Source organism: Postia placenta (assembly GCF_002117355.1).
Source record: "Postia placenta MAD-698-R-SB12 unplaced genomic scaffold POSPLAscaffold_12, whole genome shotgun sequence".
NCBI classification, from domain to species: domain Eukaryota; kingdom Fungi; phylum Basidiomycota; class Agaricomycetes; order Polyporales; family Adustoporiaceae; genus Rhodonia; species Rhodonia placenta.
Window position 1 is genome coordinate 412,102 of NW_020169843.1, and position 24,352 is coordinate 436,453.

The 24,352-nt window shown below is 57.1% G+C and overlaps 9 protein-coding genes across 9 annotated transcripts; 4 read left to right on the forward strand and 5 right to left on the reverse strand.

The window, feature by feature from the left end:
* Positions 1-9: 9 nt before the first annotated feature.
* POSPLADRAFT_1075545 (hypothetical protein) lies at positions 10-4,276 on the forward strand (the record flags this gene model as incomplete). Its single annotated transcript, XM_024482830.1, has 11 exons — positions 10-101; positions 150-475; positions 526-780; positions 839-989; positions 1,041-1,150; positions 1,727-1,966; positions 2,024-2,362; positions 2,417-2,465; positions 2,518-3,437; positions 3,498-3,896; positions 3,968-4,276. The coding sequence occupies exons 1-11, from the start codon at positions 38-40 to the stop codon at positions 4,274-4,276; spliced, it is 3,162 nt and encodes a 1,053-aa protein (XP_024336117.1). The 5' UTR covers positions 10-37.
* Positions 4,277-4,427: 151 nt separating this feature from the next.
* Positions 4,428-6,758, reverse strand: POSPLADRAFT_1067144 (hypothetical protein; the record flags this gene model as incomplete). Its single annotated transcript, XM_024482148.1, has 2 exons — positions 4,428-4,722; positions 4,780-6,758. The coding sequence occupies one exon, from the start codon at positions 6,756-6,758 to the stop codon at positions 4,809-4,811; it is 1,950 nt and encodes a 649-aa protein (XP_024336118.1). The 3' UTR covers positions 4,428-4,722; positions 4,780-4,808.
* A 405-nt stretch (positions 6,759-7,163) lies between these two features.
* Positions 7,164-8,832, reverse strand: POSPLADRAFT_1040968 (hypothetical protein). The gene is made up of 9 exons (XM_024477829.1): positions 8,726-8,832; positions 8,582-8,660; positions 8,479-8,526; positions 8,399-8,425; positions 8,225-8,340; positions 7,865-8,163; positions 7,730-7,805; positions 7,591-7,666; positions 7,164-7,530 (listed from the first exon to the last, which is right to left on the reverse strand). Exons 1-9 carry the CDS (start codon positions 8,768-8,770, stop codon positions 7,358-7,360), a joined length of 939 nt encoding a protein of 312 aa, XP_024336119.1. The 5' UTR covers positions 8,771-8,832; the 3' UTR covers positions 7,164-7,357.
* Positions 8,833-9,768: 936 nt separating this feature from the next.
* POSPLADRAFT_1067146 (hypothetical protein) lies at positions 9,769-12,794 on the forward strand (the record flags this gene model as incomplete). Its single annotated transcript, XM_024482149.1, has 9 exons — positions 9,769-9,799; positions 9,865-10,085; positions 10,666-11,035; positions 11,092-11,195; positions 11,250-11,352; positions 11,409-11,758; positions 11,815-12,002; positions 12,061-12,400; positions 12,461-12,794. 9 exons carry the CDS (start codon positions 9,769-9,771, stop codon positions 12,695-12,697), a joined length of 1,944 nt encoding a protein of 647 aa, XP_024336120.1. The 3' UTR covers positions 12,698-12,794.
* A 240-nt stretch (positions 12,795-13,034) lies between these two features.
* Positions 13,035-13,584, reverse strand: POSPLADRAFT_1150991 (hypothetical protein; the record flags this gene model as incomplete). Its single annotated transcript, XM_024486481.1, has 3 exons — positions 13,035-13,235; positions 13,305-13,364; positions 13,417-13,584. The coding sequence occupies 3 exons, from the start codon at positions 13,582-13,584 to the stop codon at positions 13,035-13,037; spliced, it is 429 nt and encodes a 142-aa protein (XP_024336121.1).
* A 648-nt stretch (positions 13,585-14,232) lies between these two features.
* POSPLADRAFT_1048666 (hypothetical protein) lies at positions 14,233-16,717 on the reverse strand (the record flags this gene model as incomplete). Its single annotated transcript, XM_024479566.1, has 13 exons — positions 14,233-14,534; positions 14,594-14,819; positions 14,875-14,955; positions 15,011-15,253; positions 15,312-15,426; positions 15,475-15,605; positions 15,660-15,799; positions 15,854-15,902; positions 15,954-16,022; positions 16,073-16,140; positions 16,193-16,316; positions 16,374-16,588; positions 16,630-16,717. The coding sequence occupies 13 exons, from the start codon at positions 16,715-16,717 to the stop codon at positions 14,233-14,235; spliced, it is 1,851 nt and encodes a 616-aa protein (XP_024336122.1).
* A 353-nt stretch (positions 16,718-17,070) lies between these two features.
* Positions 17,071-18,251, forward strand: POSPLADRAFT_1035645 (hypothetical protein; the record flags this gene model as incomplete). The annotated part of the gene is made up of 4 exons (XM_024477097.1): positions 17,071-17,459; positions 17,518-17,682; positions 17,740-17,901; positions 17,954-18,251. 4 exons carry the CDS (start codon positions 17,071-17,073, stop codon positions 18,249-18,251), a joined length of 1,014 nt encoding a protein of 337 aa, XP_024336123.1.
* Positions 18,252-18,477: 226 nt separating this feature from the next.
* On the reverse strand, positions 18,478-19,519 carry POSPLADRAFT_1150373 (hypothetical protein; the record flags this gene model as incomplete). Its single annotated transcript, XM_024486411.1, has 5 exons — positions 18,478-18,535; positions 18,587-18,664; positions 18,716-18,844; positions 18,894-19,041; positions 19,099-19,519. The coding sequence occupies 5 exons, from the start codon at positions 19,517-19,519 to the stop codon at positions 18,478-18,480; spliced, it is 834 nt and encodes a 277-aa protein (XP_024336124.1).
* A 1,167-nt stretch (positions 19,520-20,686) lies between these two features.
* Positions 20,687-24,351, forward strand: POSPLADRAFT_1150926 (hypothetical protein; the record flags this gene model as incomplete). Its single annotated transcript, XM_024486473.1, has 12 exons — positions 20,687-20,772; positions 20,824-20,941; positions 21,077-21,542; positions 21,640-21,656; positions 21,709-21,819; positions 21,869-23,092; positions 23,146-23,442; positions 23,491-23,531; positions 23,580-23,607; positions 23,664-23,749; positions 23,798-23,837; positions 23,887-24,351. 12 exons carry the CDS (start codon positions 20,687-20,689, stop codon positions 24,349-24,351), a joined length of 2,979 nt encoding a protein of 992 aa, XP_024336125.1.
* Between the last annotated feature and the right edge of the window lies 1 nt (position 24,352).

Below are 24,352 nucleotides of genomic sequence, written 5' to 3' on the forward strand. Positions count from 1 at the left end.
CCGCCTTGCCTCGTTTATCCGCCACTGCTCGCCAGCCATGCCTCCCACTCTACACGCGTCCTCTTCGCGCACTGAGCAGCCCAAGAAAGCACCTACTCGTGGTGAGCATGCTGCGCCAAGTCTACAGAAGCTCGTCTGAACATCCCAAGGCAAGGTTGTGCAGCCTCGGTATGCCAATCCGACCGCGTCTACTGCGCGGGCCACAGCAAGTGTACCAGCGCTGGAACGCAAGCAGGCCCCCATTCAGCTCAAGCCACCCAGCAATGGTCGCCCCACGGATGCGCCAGCTAATGGGGAAAGGAGCGGTGGACGCAAGCATGGCGCAGCTCTTAGGGCCCCCGTCAGCCAGACGGGGAGTGTACCTACGGGACCGAGCACGTCGCGTAGTGACGGCAATGTACAGGACGCTATGAGAGGCAACCCACCATCCGGTCTGAGTGCATCGTCTTCCCGCCATAAACCAGTAACCAATGCGGTGAGCGTTGTCTTGAAGTGTTCGTTACAATTGCTGAACGTCTCCTGTAGTCGCGTCCTGCTGTTCGTCCCGCTGCCCCTGCATCCACATCTGACACATTGCAGGTCGCTGCACAAACGCAATCATGGGATTTTATGAGGTCCACTCTAGAAGCTCATTTAGACTACTCGAGACGAACAGCAGCTACCGCTCTCGAGAAGGTCTCAGAAAAGCTCACCGCTGAGGAAGCAGGCATAGCGGACGCCCGCATCCGTCTCGAGGCAGAGCGACTGCTGCTGTTCTATGATGAGCTATCGGATGCTGCAGTCAGTCGTTATAGAATCTGACCGACACGTTGTGGCTGAGTCGCCCAATCGTTCTTAGCTTTCAACCACTGCCCCTGCAATCGTACAAGGATTTCTCAAGCATGAAGAGGAGTGCTCGAGAGTGATACCTGAAGCGCTCGCACTGACCGACTGCCCTATGGATGAAACACGAGACATTCGGGACTATAACATGCTACTGGATCAGATTGGTGAGTTTGGACATGCGCACAATTCCCTGCAGTCATGTGATGTCCCCGCAGATGCTTTGCAAAGTGAAGCTGGACGTCTCCAAGCTCTCATGATGTCTGTCTCGCCAGCCGAGAAGAATCGTGCGGTGTCTGGTTTGCTTTCCCTGTTACCTGTTCTGCGAGTGCGAGATGCCGACTTGGCTACTGCCCGACAACTGCTTCAAACCGGAAAGGCCAATCTATGTCTAACTTTGACGATGCAGAGTTTAAAACTTGCATCATGATGGCCTACGAATCTCTGCAAACTGATTCTGGGACGTAAATACAGTAATGGTACATAGGTTGCCGCCAGGATTGCCCCTAACCCTAACTTAGAACCAGCCATAACACTGATGAAATGTATTTTTCTGCCGCTGAACACTGATCTCATGAGTGCGAGCATTAGCGACCCGTTTCTCCTCTCGAGTTATACTCTCCCTGCTCGTACCACACGTCAGGCTAGCTCCTCTTCAGCAGCACAAACACCCGAGCATGTTTTAATTGCACACAGGTATGCCACCACCAGCGAAAAGAGTGACGCCCTGGTCACCGCAGGCATACAGGGAGACGGTGTGCATGTCCTTGACGTGAGTGCGCATTCTATCTGGATCTCGTATATAGAAGACACAATATGGGAGTTCTCTCGCTTCAATCACAAGCGATCGCAACCAGAATGCCTCCGGCTGTACCGGAATTGCTGACTCTGTCTTGCTTTTTAGCTTGCCACTCTCCATCCAGCCATCTCGCATACGCTCGGCCCTTCGACGACGTTCTCTTGTCCTCCAGTCACTCGAATATCCACTTCCGAAGGCTTACGGACGTGCACGACGTATGCAGTCGTCGAGTCTTCTCCGGACATCGACAAGGAGGACAGGGGACGGACAGTGTGGGTATGGGAGGAACAACTGTCCGGGGGCGTAATGTCGAGAGATATGTCGGCGAAAAAACGAACCGCAGTAGTGAGTCCTCAATATTCTCCATTTTGGTTGGTTGTTGGGCTGATATTGAACGGCTAGATGCCCCGTCCCATCTCACACATTCACGTCCCGGACGAACTTCCTGGCTATTTGCTGCTCGTGGATGCAAGAGGGGCCCTTGGCGTTGCAGATCAAGATCTTAACATGCACTCCACGTTCGATGCACTAGATTTTGACGAGACGGTCACTCTTTTTCGACATTTCGTCTTTCCCCGGTCATCATACTCGTTCGTCTCAAATCGAGAACTACCAAGCCAGGGCGTCCTTGTGGTTTCATTCCTGCGGAAGGATGAAGGATTGTCAATCAGCGTGGCTTCAATTGACCAGGATGGTCGTGTCCAGAAAGTAGGAGCATGCCCAGTCCCCGTCGGCGGACCTGTGAGTCGCAATGCAGATCTTCTAGACCAGCCACCCTCTGAAATTAGTCTATAGGATGTTATTGATGTCTCCGCAGGCGCATCTGGTTTCATCAGCGTCCTCAGTATGTCCCTGTTTCGTTCCCTTTTATGTTTCAGGAATTGACATTTACACAGCGCACTCTGGCACTTGGCACTCGTTCCGCCTTTCGAATGAGCCTGAAGGCTCATCACATACATTTACACTCGCGGTACCTACCGAACCTCTACATCTCACCACGCTGTCGTTTGCCGCTTCGTATGCTCCTGCTTCCTCAAATCCGCGCCATCGCGAGCATGCTCTGCTCGCACTCACATCCTCCCATGTCCTCCTCGCCGGAATCGCCAATGTACCTGGCACCGGCCCAGAGCTAGTTTTCCTCCTCTGGGATCTGCAGTACGGGGTGCTCCTTGCCGAGCAACACTCCGCCATGCCTTCTACGCTCGGTCGGACAAAACAGCGCGGAATAACCCTCTCGCTCGTACATCAGTCACCGGGACATGCGCTACTCGTTCTTTCGCCAGAGGCTGACACTGCTACGCTTGGCGTAGTCGACACCAGCGGCAACCCCCTGCGCACGAGTGTTCTCGTGGTCCCGTACACTGTTCCCGCCACATCCACAATAGCCAACGCTCTAGGGCGCGCCTCTGCCGGCGCGAAGTGGGTGAAACAGCAGTCGCCGAAGTCCGGGAAGCAAGTGTTGAGATCCGACATCGATGGTCAACAGACAAAGCTGCTCAATTCCATGCGTCCTGCTACGGAAAAGAAGCAAATCGAAGTCGTAGAGAAGCTTTTCGACGAGTGGGTGAGGGGACATGAGGGGGCGGCGCAGCCTCCTGCCGACGCAACCAACGGGGAACAGTCGAAGCCGCGGCTCGGTCACCTGTTCGTGAAGCAGGTGTTGGACATTGTGCTTACCGGCGTCTCTTCTGGCAGTACGGGCGTGCCTGCCCCCCATGCACCAAAGGTCGTGAGGTCTCTGTTGGAGAGACGAGCAGTGAGCAACGGAATGGTTGAGGGAGGGCTGTTGCCCGCCTTGCTGGCCCGCCAGGACTGGGTGAGTCGGCTAGTCGACCTGGGTCCTAGTCATTTCCTGACATGGAGGTTTCAACCGTAGCAATCCATCGTCCTCGCCATCGACACCGTCTCCGACCTCCCAGAACCAGACCTCGCCGTCCTCCTCGCAAGCGTGGTCTCCCACCACCGCCTCGCGGCCCCCGACGAGGACGCCATGCAGGTCGACGCCCCCGCGACGCCCCCCGCCCTCGCGTCCTTCCTCGCGCAATGCGCGACCTACCCGACGGCGCCCTCCGCGCTCAAGGTCGCGCTGCACCAGAGCCTGCCCGCAGCCGAGGACGTCGTGTGCGTGCTGGCCGTGCTCGACGCGTGGATCGCGCGCTGGGGCCAGGCGGGCGTCAAGCTGCTCCCGGACCACGTGGCGAAGGACGCGCACGGCGTGCCCGTCCCCCTGTACGACGAAGCGGGCGCGGGCGCGGACATGCCCCCGCTGGACAAGGTCAGTGCCCCCTCTTCGCCCTCACTGTCTCTATCTCTGTCTCTGCAGTGCCTGACGTGCCGCGCGCCCAGATCCTCGGCTTCACGCAGGCCGTCATCGACGCGTCCTTCCTCGCGCTCCTCGCGCACCCGCCCGCACACGCGCTCCTCCGCACGCTCCTCGCGCACCTGCAGCCCGAGCTGGCGCTGCTCTCCGAGCTGCAGGCGCTCGCGGGGCCGCTGCAGCCGTTCGCCGCCGCACACGCGCGCGCCGTGCACGACGGCGCGCACGGCGCGTCCAAGGTCGACACGCGCGTCGACTGGCGCCGCCGGAAGAAAACGCTGCACGAGCAGAACCAGATGTCGCTCGGCGTGTACCAGGTGGAGGAGCTTGTGATCTAATGTCCTGGGTTGGGTCAGGTTTCGTTGTGCTGTAGCGTGTAGTCCAAAAGTATCGTGTACGTGTTGTGTCGCCGGTGGGCCTGGCTAATTTCACGATGTGTTTCCGCCGCAATCACACTGGCACACTGGGGCACTCTAGCAGGGAAGCATATCCATGGTTCAGTGATCCACACTAGCGATGAACTACGGATACATGGTATCGGAGTGAAGCACGATGGGGATATACAGGGAGGGACAATGAGGGCTAGCTGTATGCCTGGGATGCAGTGTATGCAAGATCCGTGGCGGGGCTGAGCGTACATACGCAGAAAGAGATACCGAGTGATTGCAAGAGATCCTGTAGGCGAGAACGCAGGGCTAGAAAGCAAAAGACAAGAGAGAACTGTTCGTCGCGCGCATAACGATCGTCACGGGTGTGTTAGTGTGTAAGTGATAATTTAGTCAACCTGCACGGACGGGGCCTTCGTCAGCTCAACGCACACGCACAGCGTCAGAGCACGTACCAGCGTGGCCGTCCGCACGCAGCACCCGGCTATGCCCCCCACTCCTCCAGGCTCCCGCCGTACCCCGGCCGCACACTCCAGCTCGAGCCAAGGCCCCCAGGCACACGCTCCTCCCGGGACGCGCTCAGGCTCAGCCCGCTCCCGCTCCCCGTCCCCGCGGCACCCAGCAGCCAGCCCGTCCACCACCCGCCGCCCTCGTCCTCCTCCTTGCCCCTGCCCTGCGCGCCCCTGCCCCTCCGCCGCCGCGCCTTTCCGCCTCCGTCCCGCGCGCCGGCCTTTTTGTCGCGCAGCTTCGACGACGACGCGCCCACGTGCGGCTCGGGCAGCTCGGCGAACGAGATGCGCTTGGGCGTGGGCGTCGAGCACCCCGACGACGCTGCGCTGCTGGTGCGCGAGCGCGTGAAGCCGAACGCCCCCGGGATGCCGAGCAGCGTGGGCGTCGGCGGCGCGGAGGGGGCGGGTGTCGAGTTTGGTGTTGGGGTGGAGGAAGGATTCGGCGTCGGCGGCGCGGAGCGGTGCTTGAGCACAGACTGCCGCGGGGGCGACGGTGGACGCGTCGACGATGAGTGTCGCGCCTTCGTGAACATACGCGAGATGGACGCGGTCGCTGTGGAAGTGCCAGCAACGGGCGCGACTGACGGCGGAGAGAGGAATGCGGGCCGCGGTGACGTCGGCTTTGGTGGAGGCGGAGGCTGACGATCGAGAATATTGCGCAGGGACTCGACTGTGCGGTCGACATGCATGGTGCCGGACGAGGATGATTCGGACGAAGTGGATAGCTCCTCGATGGGAGGTGTCATAGGGCGAGACGGGAGCGCGGGGGACAAATTGCGCATGGGCGTAAGCGAGCGCGACCGAGCATCAGAGGGGGATGCGGATGGCGGCTTCACAGGCGGGGATGGTCGCACATGTCGGACAGTGTGGGACGACGTACTGGAGCTCCTGCCACTGCGGGTGGACAGGCTAGACGATTTACGTGGGGAGGACGATACGGACGTCGACGGACGCGGCGGGGAGCGACTGACATAGGACGACAGCACATCAACCAGCCGCTTGTTCGTATCCGCCGGAGCCTCTGGGCCGGGGTCAGAGAATGTCTGTGACGGCAGCGGCGTAGGCGGGAGATGCGAGGTGCGCAGGCCGAGGGTGGGGGGCAGCGTGATCGAGTCCGGATCGTCAGTGGAGTCGACGTACATGGTGAGCGCGCGCGGTGCCGGGGCCACAAAATGACTCCGATCGTGATTGCTGTACTGCAGCTGAGGCGTGCTGGCGATGCGCAGGTCGAGGGACGGGCGTCGGAGGTGCCCCCGCCGCTGCATGCGGTCTGCAAAGCCGGACACAGGGAGACTCTGACTCACGAAGTCCTCGTCTGGAAGCGGCTGGAGCTCTGCGGTGTCCCCGTCCTCCCCGACGAGATCCTCGACGCTGCGGGAGATCTCGTCCAGGTCGTCGACCCAGGTTTCGTGGAGGTCGCGGTTGCCAGCAATACGTGTGGACAGCATGTGGGCGCGGGCCTCGAGGGTGCGGTCGACAGGAGAGTCGGCGGCGAGGACTGCAGATAGACTGCTCTGCGTGGACATGGATGACTGGAGAAGAGCATTTGACATTTCGAGGGCGTGCACGCTACGGGCCAATAGGGAGTCCAGATAAGGATCGGCAGCTGCGCTCGGCTGACGCCTATGTGTGCGTGTGGACTGTGTCCGGTACAGACGGCGGGAGGGCGAGAGCGGCAGTGGCGGCGGGTAGTACGGCGCGGAGCGAGGGTCGTCCGAGTCGGTGTCTGCGTCGCCCTCCTCTGCGCTGTCGGGGTAGTCTGGCGGCCTGTCGGAGAGGTCGCCGTCGGGCGGGAAGTCGCGACCCTTGGACCAGGGCGGAGGGGTGTAGGCAGGGAGAGTAGAGACGGTCGTGTCGGACGAGAGGCGGAGGGCAGAAAGACGTTTGCGGTGACGACCGCGGCGCGGGGGAGAGTGGGTAGACATGGCGCGCCAACGCCGCAGACGCAGGCGAGGGCGAGTCAGAGGCGGGGCCGGGCTTGGGAAGGAGCGGATGAGAGATTGAGATGGGGAGCAAATTCAGGCGACCATGACAGACTCTCCCAGCGCCCGCCTGTCGCCCCCACCGTCCCCTCAGCGCACGCCTATCGTCTGTTGCCTCCTGTTTGGCTCCCGCTTTAGGCGCCCGCATCGTCGGCCGCAGCTGGGTTGAGCCTCTTTCCTCTTTCCAGACCCACGATAAGAGCATCGTCGTCGAGGGAAAGAGCAGGTCGCATACCAGAGCATCAGAAGTGCACCAGCACGCTTCAGATCGAACGAGAGAATGGCGCCTACTCAAGGTTCAGATCTTTAGACTTCTTCAAATTCAAACGCATCCCATGATGGCAACTGAAAAACAAGTGCGTTCAATTCGTCCTCAGCACAAGACAGCCAATCCGACAACGAGGAAGTGAACCCCAACCCGTACCCAAGCACACAAACGCAAGTCGAGTCTCTGAAATCATATCTATCGCATTACGAGTGTCTAAAATGTCTGAGCTGTAAGAAACGTGAAAGGAGAAAGCACGGCAACCGCCACCCGACGCTCATGCAGACGCCGATACGCGCGGGAACGTGATCTCCTGCATGAACGGCCCCGCAAACGCCTCCACCTCCTTGCTGTTCGACCACGTATCCAGGATCCGCGCCGGCGGCCAGTACTCCCACTTGGTCCACAGGAACGTGCGCCCATGCCGCGCCGCAATCTTGTCGTAGTCCACTGCAGGGGCGGCAGCGTCAGCACACTGATAGCAGAGGCGCGCGACACAAGAATACACACCGCGCAGAGCGCCCCGCAAATCAAGCCATTTCTGCGTGACGTCAGTGATGATCACATCCACGCCCCATCTTACAGCCTATTAATGACCCCGCCATAGGCATGAGTGACCGAAAATGAACGTGCGGACGCGCATGCGCACCTCAACCATCTGCACCGGCTCGTTCACCGTCCACACCATGATTTTCTTCCCCGCGGTCTTGCACTCCCGCCTGAACCTACAGCCGTCAGGTCAGCCACCACCACGCACGCCGCGCCGCGCACGTTCGCCACTCACTTCTCCCCATCCGCCGTCGTGAGCACCGCGAACTTGAGCGAGAACACCTCGCAGTGGTCCCAGAAGTACTTGCGTGCGATCTCGATGCTGTTCCCGATGTACGAGCGCCGGCAGTACGGCAAATGAGCCTTCGCGTGTGCGATGAACGCGGTGTGCCACAGCCCGAGCAGGATGCGCGGCGCGAGCGTCGTCTCCCAGTCCGGCTGAGCAGAAATGATGGCGTGCATGAGCTTGAACAGCCGGGCCGGGTCGTTCTGGACCTTCACATCGACGTTAAACTTGACGTGGCGGTTCTCCGGCTAGAAAGACGCGTTCAGCACCGATGCGTCCTGAATTTCACACGTGCGTGCACTAACTGACCTCCATCAGGAGAGCAATGGTCTCGGCAAATGTTGGGATGGCCTGCTTGGGCTCCTTCACGGTCCTCAAGCGTTCCATTCCATTTTCGCCGTACCACATCTGCTCCCTAATAAGGCCTGCGGTGTGACGACGTTTCAGCAACGCAGTACGGAGCAGCACAAAGCATAATTTCACCTTTGCCATCCGTCGTCCGGTCCAGGGCTGAACACCATTTATGTGAGGTTACGAATAAGAAATGAGAGAACGGGACGTACCCGGGTCGTGAAACATAACCACCACGTCATCTATGGAGACGTGGACGTCTGCTCACGAGGGTTACGGGCTGCAATCGGGCACACGGCTTGTAGGAGAAAATACCGCTCTCGATGCCCTCGGCGCCATCGCGGATAGCTTTCTCAAAACTCGCCAGCGTGTTCTCGGGAAACGCTGCAGAAGCCTGGCGCGCGCGCGCGAGCCCCGTCAGCGACGACACGTCGCAAAGATATTTCCGGGATGACTCACTCCACGGTGACCCCAGCACTCGGGCAGCGTCGAAGGCGGCGACATGGTCGTAGCACACGGGCGAAAGGGGGGCTGGAGAGGCAAGAGAGAATAATAGCGTCGACCACGAGATGGAGCCCGGAGCGAGGGACGGCGGACGTGGAGCGAGGCTATATATGCCGGGGCTGCTGAGCGATCGGCGCCACCCTGGAAGAGAAAACAGAGGAGCCGGGTCGGGTGGACGCCCGGACGCGAGAGGCTCGCGACCATTTCGCTGCCCGGTGCAAATTGGAACAGGGGGTGGGGGACCCAGAACGCGGTGCGCAGGCGCGGGGCACGGCCGCGGCCGCTGCACGCTGCACCGTGTCTGTCGCCCGCTCGCTTATGCGGCTTCGCATCATCCCTGGCGAGCGGACGCCTGTCTGGTGATCACCCCAGAACAACGTCCGCCGGGTCTGCGTTGCAGCCGGTTCCCATATGCGCCCCTGCCCGCGCGCGACTATCGCCCGCGTACCTGGGCGTGAGCACCGGAGCACGGCAGCGCACGTCCCACATGTTCTGTCCGAGCCTGCACGGCGGCGCTGGGACAGTGGGAGCATGGAGAGGAAGGCCGCGGGCCTGCCTGATGGGCTTCTCTGCTGCTGCTCTGATGACACGCGTCGTGTCGCGACGCGGAATTAGGCTTTACACTTCGTTACGTTTGGAATGGAATGAATGGCGCGGTCTCGGCCGTCTGCAGCGGGGCGTGGAGCGCCAGCATAACGTGAGCAGCCATCTATCGCGCGCTGGGCCTGAAGCGGTTCGCGGAGGTATTTATTCGAAGGTGCGAAGCAGGACCTCGCGGCATTGTGAGGTACCGCTCGTCGGACGAACGGATGAAGGGATGGCAAACACCAGCAAGAGCTCGGGCGCGACAGCGCGGTGTGGGCGGAAGGCGCAAGTGGGCGAGGGAAAGGGCAAACTCGAATTCAATGAGCTGCTTCGCGCTGTTCATAGACCTGCGTCTATCGCCCGTACGCAAAAGGCAGTAGTCGGCATTTCCATTTCCTCCATTGACCAGAGCCATGACCGCAACCAGAGTCGCCATCCTCACAGGTCGGTTACATTGTCTCTGCCTCCCACACTAGCCGCGCTCACAATGCACATGCAATGGCTTCTAGTGAGCGATACAGCCTCCGCAGATGCCGCCGCAGACAAATCTGGCCCGACGATCAGGGAGATCCTCTCCGCGGCCGGGTACGACTGCAGGCACCTGCTGATCGTGCCCGATGACGAAACGCGCATCCGCGAGACCGTGCGCGCGTGGTGCGCGCAGGGGGACGTCGACTGGGTCCTCACCACCGGCGGGACGGGGTTCGGGGTGCGCGACAGAACGCCCGAGGTGCGTCCCTCCCCGCGTCCCCGCCCTAGTGGCCTCAGTGCCTTCTAGATGCCAAGGGGGGTTGCGCTACCACGTTGCCGCTGTGCCGCTGCAGCGTCGTTCTTCCTCCAACGCGGGCAGTCCAGTCGTCGGTCGATCGATCGCTGCACCGTGCCTGCACATGCGGGAGTCGTCGATCATGATGCGATGCGATGGCTTCGAGGGCATCGAGTACGTACTCGAGGCAGACACCACGCGAGGTACGGCCAGCTGTATGTAAGAGCAGCAGCCGATCTGCCTGGTAGATTCTCCTCTCCGGCGTAATTTACTCGAGAGCGAGCCCAGTGTGCATTTGCGCGGGTAGACTATATGCGTGGATCCAGGTGCGACTTGCAGCGGGAAGGGGCAGGGACACACAGCGGTGGCGGCGTCAGCAAGCTCCCGTTGTCTGCGATGCGCCAACCACGGAGTGCGATGTATCTTTCTTGCCGTCTCCCGTGAAGAATCCGTATACCGCGTTGGAACCTATCTGCTGCAGTCGCTTCGTGCACATTGAGTACGTTCTACGCCCAGGTACTGACCACAGACGTACATCCCGCAGGCATTACGACCGCTTATCGAGCGCGATGCCCCAGGACTCGTGCATCTCCTCCTTGCCTCATCTCTCCAAAAGACGCCGCTCGCCGCGCTTTCGCGTCCTGTCGCGGGCACAGTTGGAAACACACTCGTGATCACGCTTCCCGGGAGCGTGAAGGCCGTCCGAGAAAACCTGGAGGCGTTGCTCTCTGGCGGCGTCGTCGAACACGCTTTGGAGCTCGTCAAGGGCGCGTCCAGCCGCCAGCTGCACGCCGGGGGGACATCCTCTACGTCCGAGCATCATTCCCATGCGCATGCCCACCATCACCACCATCATCACCACCACCATGCCCCCCAGCCGAGGACCGTTCTATCGCACGACCCTTCTCTCCCAGGTATGTTGAGAGTAGAGTAAAATGCGTATTTTCAATAATAATGGCCTCGCCCTCAGTCACAAGTCGATTGAGGGAGTCTCCATATCCACTGGTATCGGTAGACGAGGCATTGACATCCGTCTTGACGGAGGTCAAACCGTTACCTGCTATTGAGCTGCCCGTACGCACCCCTCACGTCTTAACGTTCTCCGCCTAACAGTTCCGGAATCTGGAGGTCAACCCACAACTCCGAGGCCATGTCCTGGCCGAGGACGTATACGCGCCGCAGGACGTGCCATCGACTCAGACCACCAGCGTCGATGGGTACGCGCTTCGCTGTGAGACCTACGTCCCTGACCCCAGGCTTCGTGACCTGACCGCGCCCCCCACCCAGCCACGGACCCGCCAGGCGTCTACAAAGTGCTCACTCCGCGCACGCACGACCTCGCGGACCCGCTACCCGCGGGCAGCATCTTCCGCATCAACACAGGCGGGCCGCTCCCCGCAGGCGCAGACACCATCATCATGGTCGAGGACACGCGCCTGCACAGCACGGTGCAGGGCGCGGACGGCGCGGACGTCGAGGAGCGCGAGGTCGAGACGCTTGCGCAGATCCCCGCGGGGGAGAACGTGCGCGCGCCGGGCAGCGACACGCGCAAGGGCGACCTCGTGCTCGAGAGAGGCCAGGTCGTCCATAGTGCGGGCGGGGAGATCGGCACGCTGGCCTTCGTGGGGAGCGCGAAGGTGCGACCGGGTCTGTGCCAGCGTGTGAGGCGCATGCGCTTACCTCGAGTTGGCAGGCGTGGGTGCACAGGAAGCCCGTCGTAGCTGTGCTGAGCACGGGAAACGAACTGCTCGACTTGCAGGACCCACGTCCCATGGAGGGTGACGGCTGGGGCGGCATTTGGGATACCAACCGGCCGTCTTTGCAAGCCGCGCTCGAGGGCATGGGCTATGAAGTGCGCGATCTCAAGATTGTACCAGACGAGTTGGGTCCTTTGTGTGGCATTTCTATCCTCTGATCATGCTGACGGTCGTCTCACAAGCCTTGAGACCCACATAGCTACTCTCAAGAGCGGGTTGGCAAGCGCAGACTTGATTGTCACTACAGGCGGGACCTCAATGGGCGCAAGCGATTTGCTCAAGCCGGTCATCGAACGCCACCTCGATGGCATGATACATTTTGGGCGTGTCAAAGTCAAGCCCGGCAAGCCGACCACGTTCGCGACGATCCCCTCGCCCAACGGCGAGAACATACCAGTATTCGCCCTACCGGGAAACCCCGCATCCGCCTTGGTAACATTCCATGTATTCGTGGTTCCTGCGCTGCGCCGCCTGGGCGGATGGCCGGCCGAACGTTGCCAACTGCCCAGAATACGTGTCCAGGTAAGGATTCCGTCCGTCGGTGATTACAGGGATCATAACATAAGTATTACATGTCTATAGATACAAGACCCAATGCGCCTGGATCCCCGACCAGAGTACCATCGTGTCATCATCAAAGCAAGTCCTACGGGATTAAAGGCTTACAGTACAGGTGGGCAGCGCTCTAGCAGGGTGGCTAGCCTCAGCGGAGCGAATGGCTTCGTCGCCCTACCAGCAAAACAGGGGGATGGACCCGATAGTTTGAAAGCCGGCGACATTGTGGAGGCAATGATCGTAGGAGAGCTACAGATGGAGTGAGTACGCGCTCGGGAGAACTAAGACGTGTAACAAGAGACATGTACATTACCTGGCTGCGATCATACACAAACGAGACCCTGTAAAGTGCGCCCTTGCATTCATATTCGTCCAGCCGTGAGCTCCTACAAGACGATATTAGATCGAGGGGACGGCGAAATTCAAACAAAAAAGCACTTGCCAACTCGGCGACTTCTTTCTCAAGGGCAGCCATCTCCTCCTCTGCGCGTTCACGTTCCTTCGTCAACATCTGTATTCGCCGTACGTCGAGCTTGCTCATGCCAGAGGTGTTCACCGTCATCGCGGCTCGTGAAGAGAATCGGGATTGATTGGCGTCCACCTAGAACGGCGGAAAATGACAGGGGAACACAGAGTACTTTACGCCGGAACTGACCTTGGCTTTGAGTGTACTCTCTTTCTTGAGCAGAATTCGCAGGCCCTTCTCCGCGCGCGAGATCAGTTCGTTGATTTGCGGTTCAATCTCGTCTGTTAGGTCGGCCTTATATCTCCGCACGGTTGCCTCGTCAATGAGCAAGAACACCTAGTAGTGATATCAGTTATTGAGGCTAGTAAAAGTAGCAGGATTACACGCCCTTTCATGCTCGAGCACCTTCGCCATTCGCGGTAAATCGTATGTCCCCTGTCGTAGAATTTGTTGTGCTTCGTGTGCCTGTAAAGGCCAGGTGAGCTGCGCTATCTGTAGTGTGCCGTGTGAACTGTACCTCCTCGCAGCAATCCTCCATGGCTAGCACACATTCTCTCAAGTATGGGCTGCAAACAGCATGGCTGTCCCCGCGGTAAAGCTCTGAGCCACCGACAAAGACTGACTCTCTTGGTCTGTATCTTGGGTGTACAGAGAGCCTGGATACTCGGTGAGATTTGTCGACCATTTTGCAGATAGTTGAGCTTTAGCACGCGCCCGTCCGAACAACCGGACGCGACACGCGTCTGTGGCACGCGACGCGTCGGGGTTGACCCTAAATCGAGCTCCGCCACACTGCGTATATAAGACGCCCAAAACTTTCTCTCCTCCCTAGTGTCTGTTCGACCGCGGAACCGCCCGCCCTGGGCGGAGAGGTTCGCTTCTCGTGGCGTCATTCTAGTCGACAGAGCGAGGCGTCCTTTGGGATGCTCACAAGAGCGAGTGTCTAGCGCATGATCCCCTTCATTACAGCTGAGTCCGCTTTCGGGTGTCGATTCGCTGGAGGGGTTGAGCATGCGATAGGCGCGGTGTTATATTCCTGTACCTTCTGTACCCGCCCTTCCTCGGGAGGGTTGCTACTATGTGGCCTTGACAGTCTGGTGAAACCATAACACAGACATTCTTCCAATACATGTTCTATATGCTTGTACTTAACAGGATGATTTAGCTGGTAAATGATACTATTACCATTTTGATGAATGCGTTCGAGAACCTGAAGTACAAATATGGTTTGCGAACCATAGGGTAATGTGAAATGCAAAGTGTGCTCATTATACCCACAGATTGCCTGGAATATATATCCTGTATGCTACGATAAATAGTTCGTGATGTTCATTCATATTCTGGGACTTCGATCTTCTTCGTCCTCTTCATCTCCAACACTGAAAATGGCCTGCTCGGGTGTAAGCTGCGTAGCCCGCTCTTTCCCCTTTCGTGACTGGAACCGTTCGCCCCCGACGTCGTCTGGACCATGCCCATTCGACTCTTCCATGTTAGAACTAAGGGGAATGTTCTCTTCGTTTGTCGACACGGGCAGGCCACGTAGACGTGCCCTTCTCGAGCGCCACCAGAACCACACGCCCAGGAGAATAGCGATGAGAAGGAGCAGGAGGGCGGCCGAGCCGGCGTTGTAGTATGCTGCACATACAAGGCGTCACTGAGCAAGCTCAATAAACGAGAAAAACATAAATACACACCTTCCCACATAGCCTTGTCCTGTTCCGGTGTCTTCGCCGGCGATGGAGAGGCGGAGGGTGTCGCCTCTAGGAGGGCAGGAAGTGGTTTGACATCTTTGCCGACCGTACTCGGTATTCTCGCCGAGCCAGCAGTGATAGCACTGAAGTTCATGCCCATAAACCGGAGGATCATGTCATGGGTAATGTGCGGCGCGTCGAAGCCGACCATGTGTGAAGCATTGAAGATCTTGGGACATACAATAATCAGGGGAGACCTGGATCAAAGAAACAAGGGGCCGTACCTTGGCGTAGGTCAAATTCCTCGAAGTGACCCAGGTTCCTGCAGCAGAGCCGTTAACCGTCCATGACTGCGTCTCGACCTCCTAAAGGACATTGTCAGCGTGCAATGAAAGTGAAGTATAGGATGCAGCGTTTTACCCCAAGTCCCTTCGCCCCATTCCAAGTCATCGCTTGGATCATGCTCTCAATCCCGACATAGTTGCAAATGAGGTCCTGGTCACCCGCAAAGAACAGCATGGGGATCTTTTCGAGCACCTTCGGAATCACAGTGATGGCCGATGGCGACTTCCTCGCGGCGAATTCGGTATGGATGATGCCCCTGCACTCTTGCCACGTCTGGGATGCGGCAGAGGCATGGAGGGCACGCACGACTTCTGGCCGCTGCAGATGTCGCCATGAGGGGGGGACCCTATCCTTAGAGAGGTGAAAGAAGACCTACGGCGAGATACTTGTACATCGGGTCCAGATCCGGCGGCCAGTGCATGCCGCACGAAGGGGACGTGTCTTCAAGCCGCACGTCATAGATATTGACACACATCTCTGTCCCATTTGACCTGCAATCGCATGAGTGTGACAGCCGTAAACCGAAGACGGTGGCTTACTTATGATTCTTGCCCATGATAACCTCATTCATCACGGACTCGCAAATGTCGACCTTCACAGGTTCGACTGTCGTATACTTGATGAATTCGGTCATGCACTTGTCCGTAGCAGCCTTTCCGCGTTTCCAATCCTGCGAACGCAACACTCAGGACGACGGACACAGCAATGTGAAGGCTATACCAACCTCCGATCCCTCTTCTACAAGACCATGCTTGACGGCATACTCTAAGAAGGAGGGATATTGGTGCCGACCGTCCATCCAACCATTGCCGATAGCTGCCCCACGTAGGGGAACATTTAGTGTAGAGTTCAAAACCGCGTCAGCTAAAATATTCTCGGTCAATACATGACATCTTGTCCAAGGTCGAGACTGCCTACCGAAATATGGGATGTATTGCCCTGCGTAGCTTTCGCCGGCAATGTACATCTACAGCTCAAGTTTATTAATTGCTCAAAGCTTACGTCATGGACCACTTACTTCTACATTTTTGTATTCAGGGAACACGTCGTAGAAGTTCTTCAAGAACTCGACGAATTGTCTAGAAGCCTTCCGGTCCTCCGGTAAGTACACTGCACACAGAAACACCTGGGACATACCTCTGGAAGCTCGTGAAGATAGTGGTTTGTCGATGTGTACGAGAACCCTGTCCCCGCTGGCTGGTCCACTGCGAGGGGAGTAAGTACGGTACAAATTCAAAGCTCGCATTGTGTACTCACCATATACCATGGTAGTGTACTCCTCCCATCCGCCTTCCATTGTCTTGTAACCGCCCTTGCCATCTTGTCGCCATGGTCCAACTTCCATCATGAGACCGTCAAATGATGAGCAGCCGGGACCGCCCTAGCAAGAATCCTTCAGCACCCGGATGCTTAATGGGGGGAGGAATCTCATACGTACATTCAGCCAGAATACGATGCGCTCCTTGTCCGCAGTCCTCCGCGCCTTGATCAAGACGAAGAATAAATGGGCAGTCACGTCAGTCGCGGGTGCCTTGGATGCTTCTGGGTCGGCAGACAGGTGGCCGGAGAATATGTGCAGCGGATGTTGCTCATCCTGATGCAGGTCTGGTAGGTTGTATACATAGAATGATGCAGCCGACGGTACTGCAGACACTGGTGAGCAAGTCAATGGCGCGCATTGTGAACCACTTTACGATTTTGTGGTGCTGCCGCCGTGAATGGCAGAAGCAGGGTCGGCGCGAGTAATGGCCATAGCCAGCCAAAGAGTAGCGCGGATAGCATCCTGTCACCGAGTCCGGCTACCCGGGACAACTGCAGCCCTTGCTCAACGAAGCGGAGGCACGGACAACGCAGGCAGCGACGGCGAATAGCGGACACGTACTGTTAAACGGAGAAAGGGGCCAAGAGCGGGAGAGCCATCACGGCGACGCGCCTGAAGCTGTGTGAAGCTGGCCGACGCGCTGCTGCGCTGAAACGCGATTACGGAATCTATTTTGGTCAGATTATCGCCAGTTTGGGACTTGTATTTTGCCGCGATCGAGCCAGGAACGCGCTTATCGCCGTTCATACAATTGGAGACCTGGTGGCTGCATCGCGGGCTCTGGCAGGCGCACACGACTCTCCTCTTGGCCGCCATGAAGCTCCTCCCAGTGCTCGTCGCCCCGCTGGCACTCAGCCTTTGTGCCAGCGCACAGTACTTTTCCGAGGGCTGGAAGCCTGGTCAGCCCGTTACATACGAAGCCGTGCCGACCGCGGTGAATGGTCAAGCTGCACCTGCGCCGACAAGCAATGGCCGCGCTCGGTTCAGCTTTTCGGACATCCTCACGTCAGGGCCCATTGGCTCTGCGATGGGAAAGCTCGGCGTGAACCTGACCGAGAAGTGGGAGAAGGCGAAGGCAGAGGCGGACGCGGAAATATGGGACACTCGTATACCGCTCATCACGGATGATAATTACGATGACCTGATTGTCAACGAGCCTCTCGGTCCTGAGGAGGAGGACAGCAGAGTCTGGTTTATGATTATGTATGTGCTTCCTCTTGGTTTGCTGTTGCATAATTGTGATGACGATATTTGCGCATAGTTCTGCTTCCAAGGGGGGGAAGAATGCCTTCTCCATGCAGGCCGACGACCATTTTGACAAGGCTTTCGACAAGTCACTAGTTGAAAGTGACCTTCCCAATGTCCGATTTGCTCGTGTCGACTACCTGAACGTCACATACCTCACGACGAAGTGGGGTATCTGGCAGTGAGTCTGGCCCATTCCTCTTCGAGATAATCGCTGACTTCTTGACTATTCCCTTAGAGCGCCTTACCTCCTTGTATTGACCGACCGCGGCCAGACTATGCGCTTCTACAAGGCCAACACTGTCAGACTCGACCCAGACCTTATTCACCAGTTCCTGAAGGAAGAGGGCTGGCGGGAAGGTGAGCCCTGGATCAGCCCTTTCGCCCCCGGCGGACAATGGTCAGTGGGTCCGCGCATAGCTATTCAGAACGTATACTCACAGCCCCCGCAGGGAATACATAATGCATTACTATGCTCTTTCATTACGATGGGTTTATGACTTCTTGATGAAGTTCCCCCGATGGGTCCTCATGATTGCGTCGGCGGGTATCGCGAACCTTGTCATGAAGTTCATGCATTCAAACGCTGGCACCGACCGCCCGCAACCACGACCGGTAGAGCCTGAGCCTACCGCTGTCCCTGCTCCCGCGCCTGCCGAGAAGGAGACCCCTGCGACGCCGGAGAAGGAGAAAACTAACAGCTCGCCAGCGAAGGGAAAGGGCAGACAGCGGAAGAACGCGAGGAAATAGTTATTTAACGCGTATTTATGTGGAGAAGGGGGGTTGGACGAACAGATCTACGTGTAGGACAGGTATTGTGAATGTAGACGTATCTATACAGCCCTAAACATCAGCGTGTGCGACAACACGAGTATAAGAGCAAATTGCAACGACTGTGTGCGTAGTCATGAAGAGGACATGCTATTGCTAATGTACAAGAAAATGTGCGTGCGAGGTACTATGCGCTTCGTCAGCCTTACTCCTTGTAAGGATAATCGAACTTGGGCTGATCTTTGCGCCTCCAGAGCTTTTTCCTGTGAAGAGTGTTAATGCTGCGACGCCGCCAGTACACATTGTACGCTCACTTCTTTTTGGTAGGGACGTGTTCTGCGAACACTTCAACAGCATACTTCGCTTTAAACTCTCGTATGAAGCGCGGGTCCCTGAGTGTGGCATAAGCGAGAAAGAGTGGATGACAAACGCTAAATACGCACCATAGCTCGCTAGCAACCCCGAGGTCTTTGCAACATCTCATGAGGGCATTGCTCTTGCATGCTTCTGTGGCAGTTGGGATGCCGTTGGGGTCAAAGTACTCTTGCTCGCCCCGTGCAACGGCAACGAGTCTAGACTGAGATTGAGAAACAATACGACGTCGCAAGCAGTATTTCGCACCTTCCAAGACACACCAACGCATATTCTCGACTGACGTTCTTGGGACCGACATGCGTCTCGCTTCTCGGCGCGAGGCCCCAGCCTCCAGGTCCAAAAGCTTTATTCAGCACTCGGCGGTACTTGATCTCGGGCAGGTATATGAGTCCATCTGTCCCGAAGTAGGCATTGAGTACCATAGAACGAAAAGAAAGAGAGAACTGCGAACCAGGCTTGACCTCGATGTCCAGAGGATCTGTGGGTGCCTGCAACACTTCTGAAACCTCCTTCGGGAAGGGCTCCACCGACAGACCGTAGTAGCTCTTCGACCAGTCGGTTGGAGCGCCCTCCACATCTCCCGCCTGTCCATTCGTCTCCGGGGCGAATACAGAGAGGGGCGCGGCGGAGGCTGTTTGTGCAACAGAGGAAGTTGGGGGGACGCTCTGGGGCGGCGAAGATAGGATCTCTGCAACGTCACCGTCGTTCACTGTTGTCTCAGGGTCCGCCTTGGCCGCCGTCGTGCTCGCGTTTGCCAGCGGCAGCTTCGTGCGCGGGAAGGAGCGTAGTGCGGAAGGACGCGCGGTGACATATGTCCGCGCAGTGACAGGGATTCGCGCGGAAAGTCGTCCAAATAGGGCACGACTAGCCATCCTGCACCGAAAATCGCCACAGACCACTTGGATGTGAACTGGTACTGTGCAAGCGGAGGATACTGCTTGCTGGCCGCTGCAGCGAGGTGCAAATCAAGGGGTAGGCGCTCTGTTGTTTTTTGACTCCAGCTCTCGTTAGTTTAGCGCTGGACCCCGGTCACCGATTGGGTGGGGCCTCCTCCTTATCTCTGATTAGATGATCCACACTCAGGACGAGATGGGCGCTAAGAATGCGACAAGCGCTCAAGATAGGACAAGCGCCCAAGCGCTGCACTTGGTATTCTTCACCCACGAAGCCTTGCCTGTCGAACCGACATTTCAGGTGCGCAGAGACCAAACTTATGTTTGGTATGTGACGCTGCAAATTTCCAGAAGCTCAATTCGAGGATTTGCGCTTGCAGAACGTTGTTTACGGAAATCGAGCGAGTTAGTGAATCCGGGGACCCTGGTCACCGATTGTACCACCACCACCACTGGAGTTGATATCAGAAATCAACGGAGCGCCTACCCCTTGGTGCAAATATGGACCGTGTTCAGCACGTGAGACGCGGACGCGTCTTGGGCGTCTATTCCACTTGTCTACTTCCTGCTCCGCACTACAGTTGTCGCGAGGTCAGCTTGAGGTCGCGAGGTTGATTGCTTGCTCTCAAACTCGTCAATCTGCACAAGCCTTCTGATCTGTGGCTAGTACAAATCATTCAGCTTCTCTCGCAGAAATCTATTGACATTCGCGACGCGAACATGGACCCGTCGAATTCCCGAGCGTCCGGCAGTGGTCGTTCGAAGAGAGCCTTGTCGATACACACTACAGGTCTTACGCCAGATGTACCCGCGTTGTCTGCGTCCACGAGTGCACCTGTCCGTTCCTTGTCGAGGGCATCCGCTCGACCGCCCTCGAGTGCATCGTCCATCCGGCCGTCCTCTAGCGCACCGCTAGGACCATCTCCAAGCATAACTTCCCACCCATCTTCCAGTGCGCTATCTGCCAGACCCCCGTCAAGTGCATCCGCACGCTCTAGCTCTCGCCTGACAGTGCGCTCTGGCTCCCGAATCTCTCATCGCCCCGTCTCGCGGCAGTCTTCGCGTCTGGCTCCTCAGTACCAAGCTCTGGTTACACACATTACTGGGCTGTCGGCCGAGAGTGACCACGAGAACTTCCGCACAGCAATGGACTTCGTCTCGAAAAACTTGGATCAGACGGCGCGCCCCGCTGGAAACGTCGAGATGTCATCGGTGGTGAGGCATATCAAAGGGTGAGCCTGATTGCATATTGTCCATCACGAGGTCTCAGTTCACGAAGCCAGTCAAATACAGAAGGCCCGTATAAACTCTCAGGACGCTCTGGCCGCGGCTCTTGACACTGCGTTTCGCGAGTTGAATGCTCGAGCACAACAACCGGACGACTTGGATTCTGAGATCAAGGTATTTCTACTTTGCATAGGGATATATCCACAAGCTAATTGGAGTGCCAGATGACTCGTCTTCCAAACTACTTGCAACTCTTGGTAAATGCGCTTTGCAGCCTGCTCTAGGGACATTCACTTACCTCGCATGCAGACCTTTCTTGCTATGCCACCTACGGATGCAACGTTGCGAGTCGCGGAAGAGTATCTGGAAAATATCAAGAATCCACCAAAACCACCGCTTGGGCTTACTTGGAAGGATATATTGGCTGAAGAGCCATTCGAAGGGCAGCACTGGGAAGGTGCATACAACCTGCCTCCCGGAAGCACCGTCGAAGACTGGGACACTCACAGCGGAGGAAGCACGCCTTCGCTCTCGCCATGGGATGACTCTGACGACCCGGACGAGTCACTGTCTTCCTCAGACAGCTTAGCTCCTACAGCGGAACCGGATGAGCTCGATGCAGCTCAGAAGTCCATTTCATCTTCGCATCCCCGGATGGCGTTTGGGCACCGTCAGGATGTCGAGCAGCTACAGGCACGACAATATTGGAGACCAGGATGGCGTCCAGATATCCCCATATCGCAACGTTTTGACATCGGAGACGCGTCTACCTTAGGTGAGCTAGAGCCAATCCGTGGACGATTGTTCCATGACGGCACGTCTAGGTCCTTCTCTACAGCGTATTTTGGGACAAAAAACGACGCTTACTATAGCAGGTCCCGAGAAAGAGGTGAGTCAAACTCCGAGCCCGAGCTAGGCTAAGCATCATGACATACATCCAGATATACATATACGAACATGACGCCGTCCGCGAGGTCCTGACGGGCTTGCAAGGACGTAAAAATGTGATGATGAAGTGGGAATACACTGGGAATGAAGCCTTCTCGTTCGTTGTCAGTCTTTTATCGCGACACACGTCGACTCGATACTAATGGTCTATAGCCAAACACGTCGATGAGATTGTTGCACCTCACTGCAGGCGCGCAACTGTCCATTATCACATCTTTCACTCAGAGTGCAACGACCCTGGAACACCTACGCAAATTTGTATCGGCCGTTTACAAAAAGGCATCAGAAACGCCCACTCATACTCATACAGAGCCTGTGTATCTCAATAGCGTGTCTCGGCGAAACCCCCTGACACTTGAGGCCTGCGCTGCCGCTGTTGACTCTCAGTTGCAAAAATTCAACGCGTGGTGTGCGTCCCGGGAAGAGCAGATTTGTCTTGCACAAGCCGGTGTACGGCCTCCTCTCGTAGTCAGCTTGCTCAGCCTAGACAAGGCCATTAAGGACGAATTCTCCGCTTCCTTCAGCGTGATTCTCGACGTACTGAAGGAGGTCGTTCGACGAGCCTTGCGGAATTCGGAGCCCCTCAAGGAAATCTGGACATATCCCGAGCTTCCCATGAGGATTCTGCCGTCCGCGTTTACTACCCTTTTGCTCGACTCACTACTAGTCGCTGTCCAAGAACGCAACTCCATGGGCGACACTGTCACATCCGATGTTCTGATGCGCGTATTCACCCAAACTGCAGAGCCCATCTGGGAAATGGTAGGCCGCTGGATGAAGAACGGTATGCCCGTGCAAGAGATGGGCTTATACGAATCTCGCCCACCTGCAACGAAACTAGATGACGAGTTCTTCGTCGAGGACAACGAATTACCTCTGCTGGATCCAGACTTCTGGGCTGACGGCTTTGTCCTCAAGAATAGTCAAGAAGATGAAAGTCGGACTTCTTCGGTGCCCGCGGTCCTGGCACTATTTGCACAAGACATTCTTGATGCGGGAAAGGCTATTGGAATGTTGCGGGCACTCGGAACCTCAGCTACGTTTGAACGTGGAACAGAGCAGCAATGGCTCGCAAGCTGGCGGCCGTTTACGTCACTCATTGAGTCTCCTCCTGCGTTCTCAGACAAAGATTTGTCTTCGAAAGTGGACCCAGCGACGCTACCCGGGCAGGCTCGACGTGTTGCAGCCACTAACGATGACTTGGCGGGCCTCATTCAAGATGAGCTGCTCCCACATTGCCGCTTGGCGCAAGAAATGCTGCAAAGGGTTATCATCGACGAATGCGATCTCTGGCTGCACCTATCAGCGATGGAAGACTTGTTTCTCATGAGACAAGGCGACGCGTTGTCTCGATTTGTTGATGTATTGTTTGCAAGAGTGAGTGCAAACGCTCACACATCCCTGAATATGTTTACTCATCTACCGTAAAGATGGACAACAAGCAGGCGTGGTCCGATTTCCACTTCCTCAATCGCGCTTTCCGCGATGTTGTAGAAGCCAGCTCTTACAAATGGATCGATGCGTCGCTTGTACGCTTCTCGCACAGGGGAAGCAAGGACAAATCCATCACTCGGACGGTGAGGGCCATCGATGGCCTACTGCTCGAGTATGCAGTTCCTTTCCCTTTGACATACATTTTCGGGCCTCGAGTCATGCAAGCCTACTCCTCCATCTTCTCTTTCATCCTGCAAATCCGCCGAGCCAAGAGTGTCCTTGAGCGGATCTTAGTGCGTGGAGCTGTAGCAAATATGTCCCACGTAGGAAGTGAGTTAAAGGTTTTCTACGCGCTGAGGAGCAAATTGTCGTGGTTCGTGAAGTAAGTCCTGTCAACGATCGCGCAGAAGCCATGCTCAGCTATATCCAGCACTTTGCTCGACTTCGTTGCAACCAATGTCAGTTCAAACCTCCTACGTTTCCACTCATTCCGTGTTGACTACTCAGTCCATAGGTACTACATTCTCAATTGCTGAGCTTTCATGAAGCCTTCCGACAAGCGAAGTCACTCAACGACATGATCCATCTACACGACGACCAGTGCGCATCCTCCTTAATCTTGACAAGTCCACACTGACGAGTCATTAGTCTGACCAAGATTCAAAGCCGCTGCTTGCTACAGCAGAACGTATGTAATAGACCTGCACACAAGCCCCAAACTAATTGTTGTGACACAGACTTCACCCTTTCAACGCGCAATCATTTCCATACTCGATATGGCGCTGCATTTCAGCGACTATTTCGTCGCCTTCGCCGGAGACACGACGCACGACATCTCGCGGCAGTCGATCGCGACGATGAAACGGCATCGCAGCCGCCGCGCGAGGCGACAGCGGAAGAACGTCATAGGATTCTCGCAAACCTTGAAAAAGGCTGATGTCAGCTCAGAGAGCAGCGACTCAGAATTCGACGACGATCTTGCGGAGGGCAGGGTGCCGCCCGAGCCTTCTTTCTCCTTGGCAATGTCCACCGTGTCCGCCCCGGATGAGAGCTTCGTCGATCGGCTGGACAAGATGTCGTCAGAGCTCGACACCCATGTACGGTTCATCCGCCGCTGGGCGGAGAGTCTCGCGGCCGGTTCTGGAGAAGCAGCGCCAACATTTGGCATGTTCGCATTCGCTTTAGACGACTGGGACAGGTAGT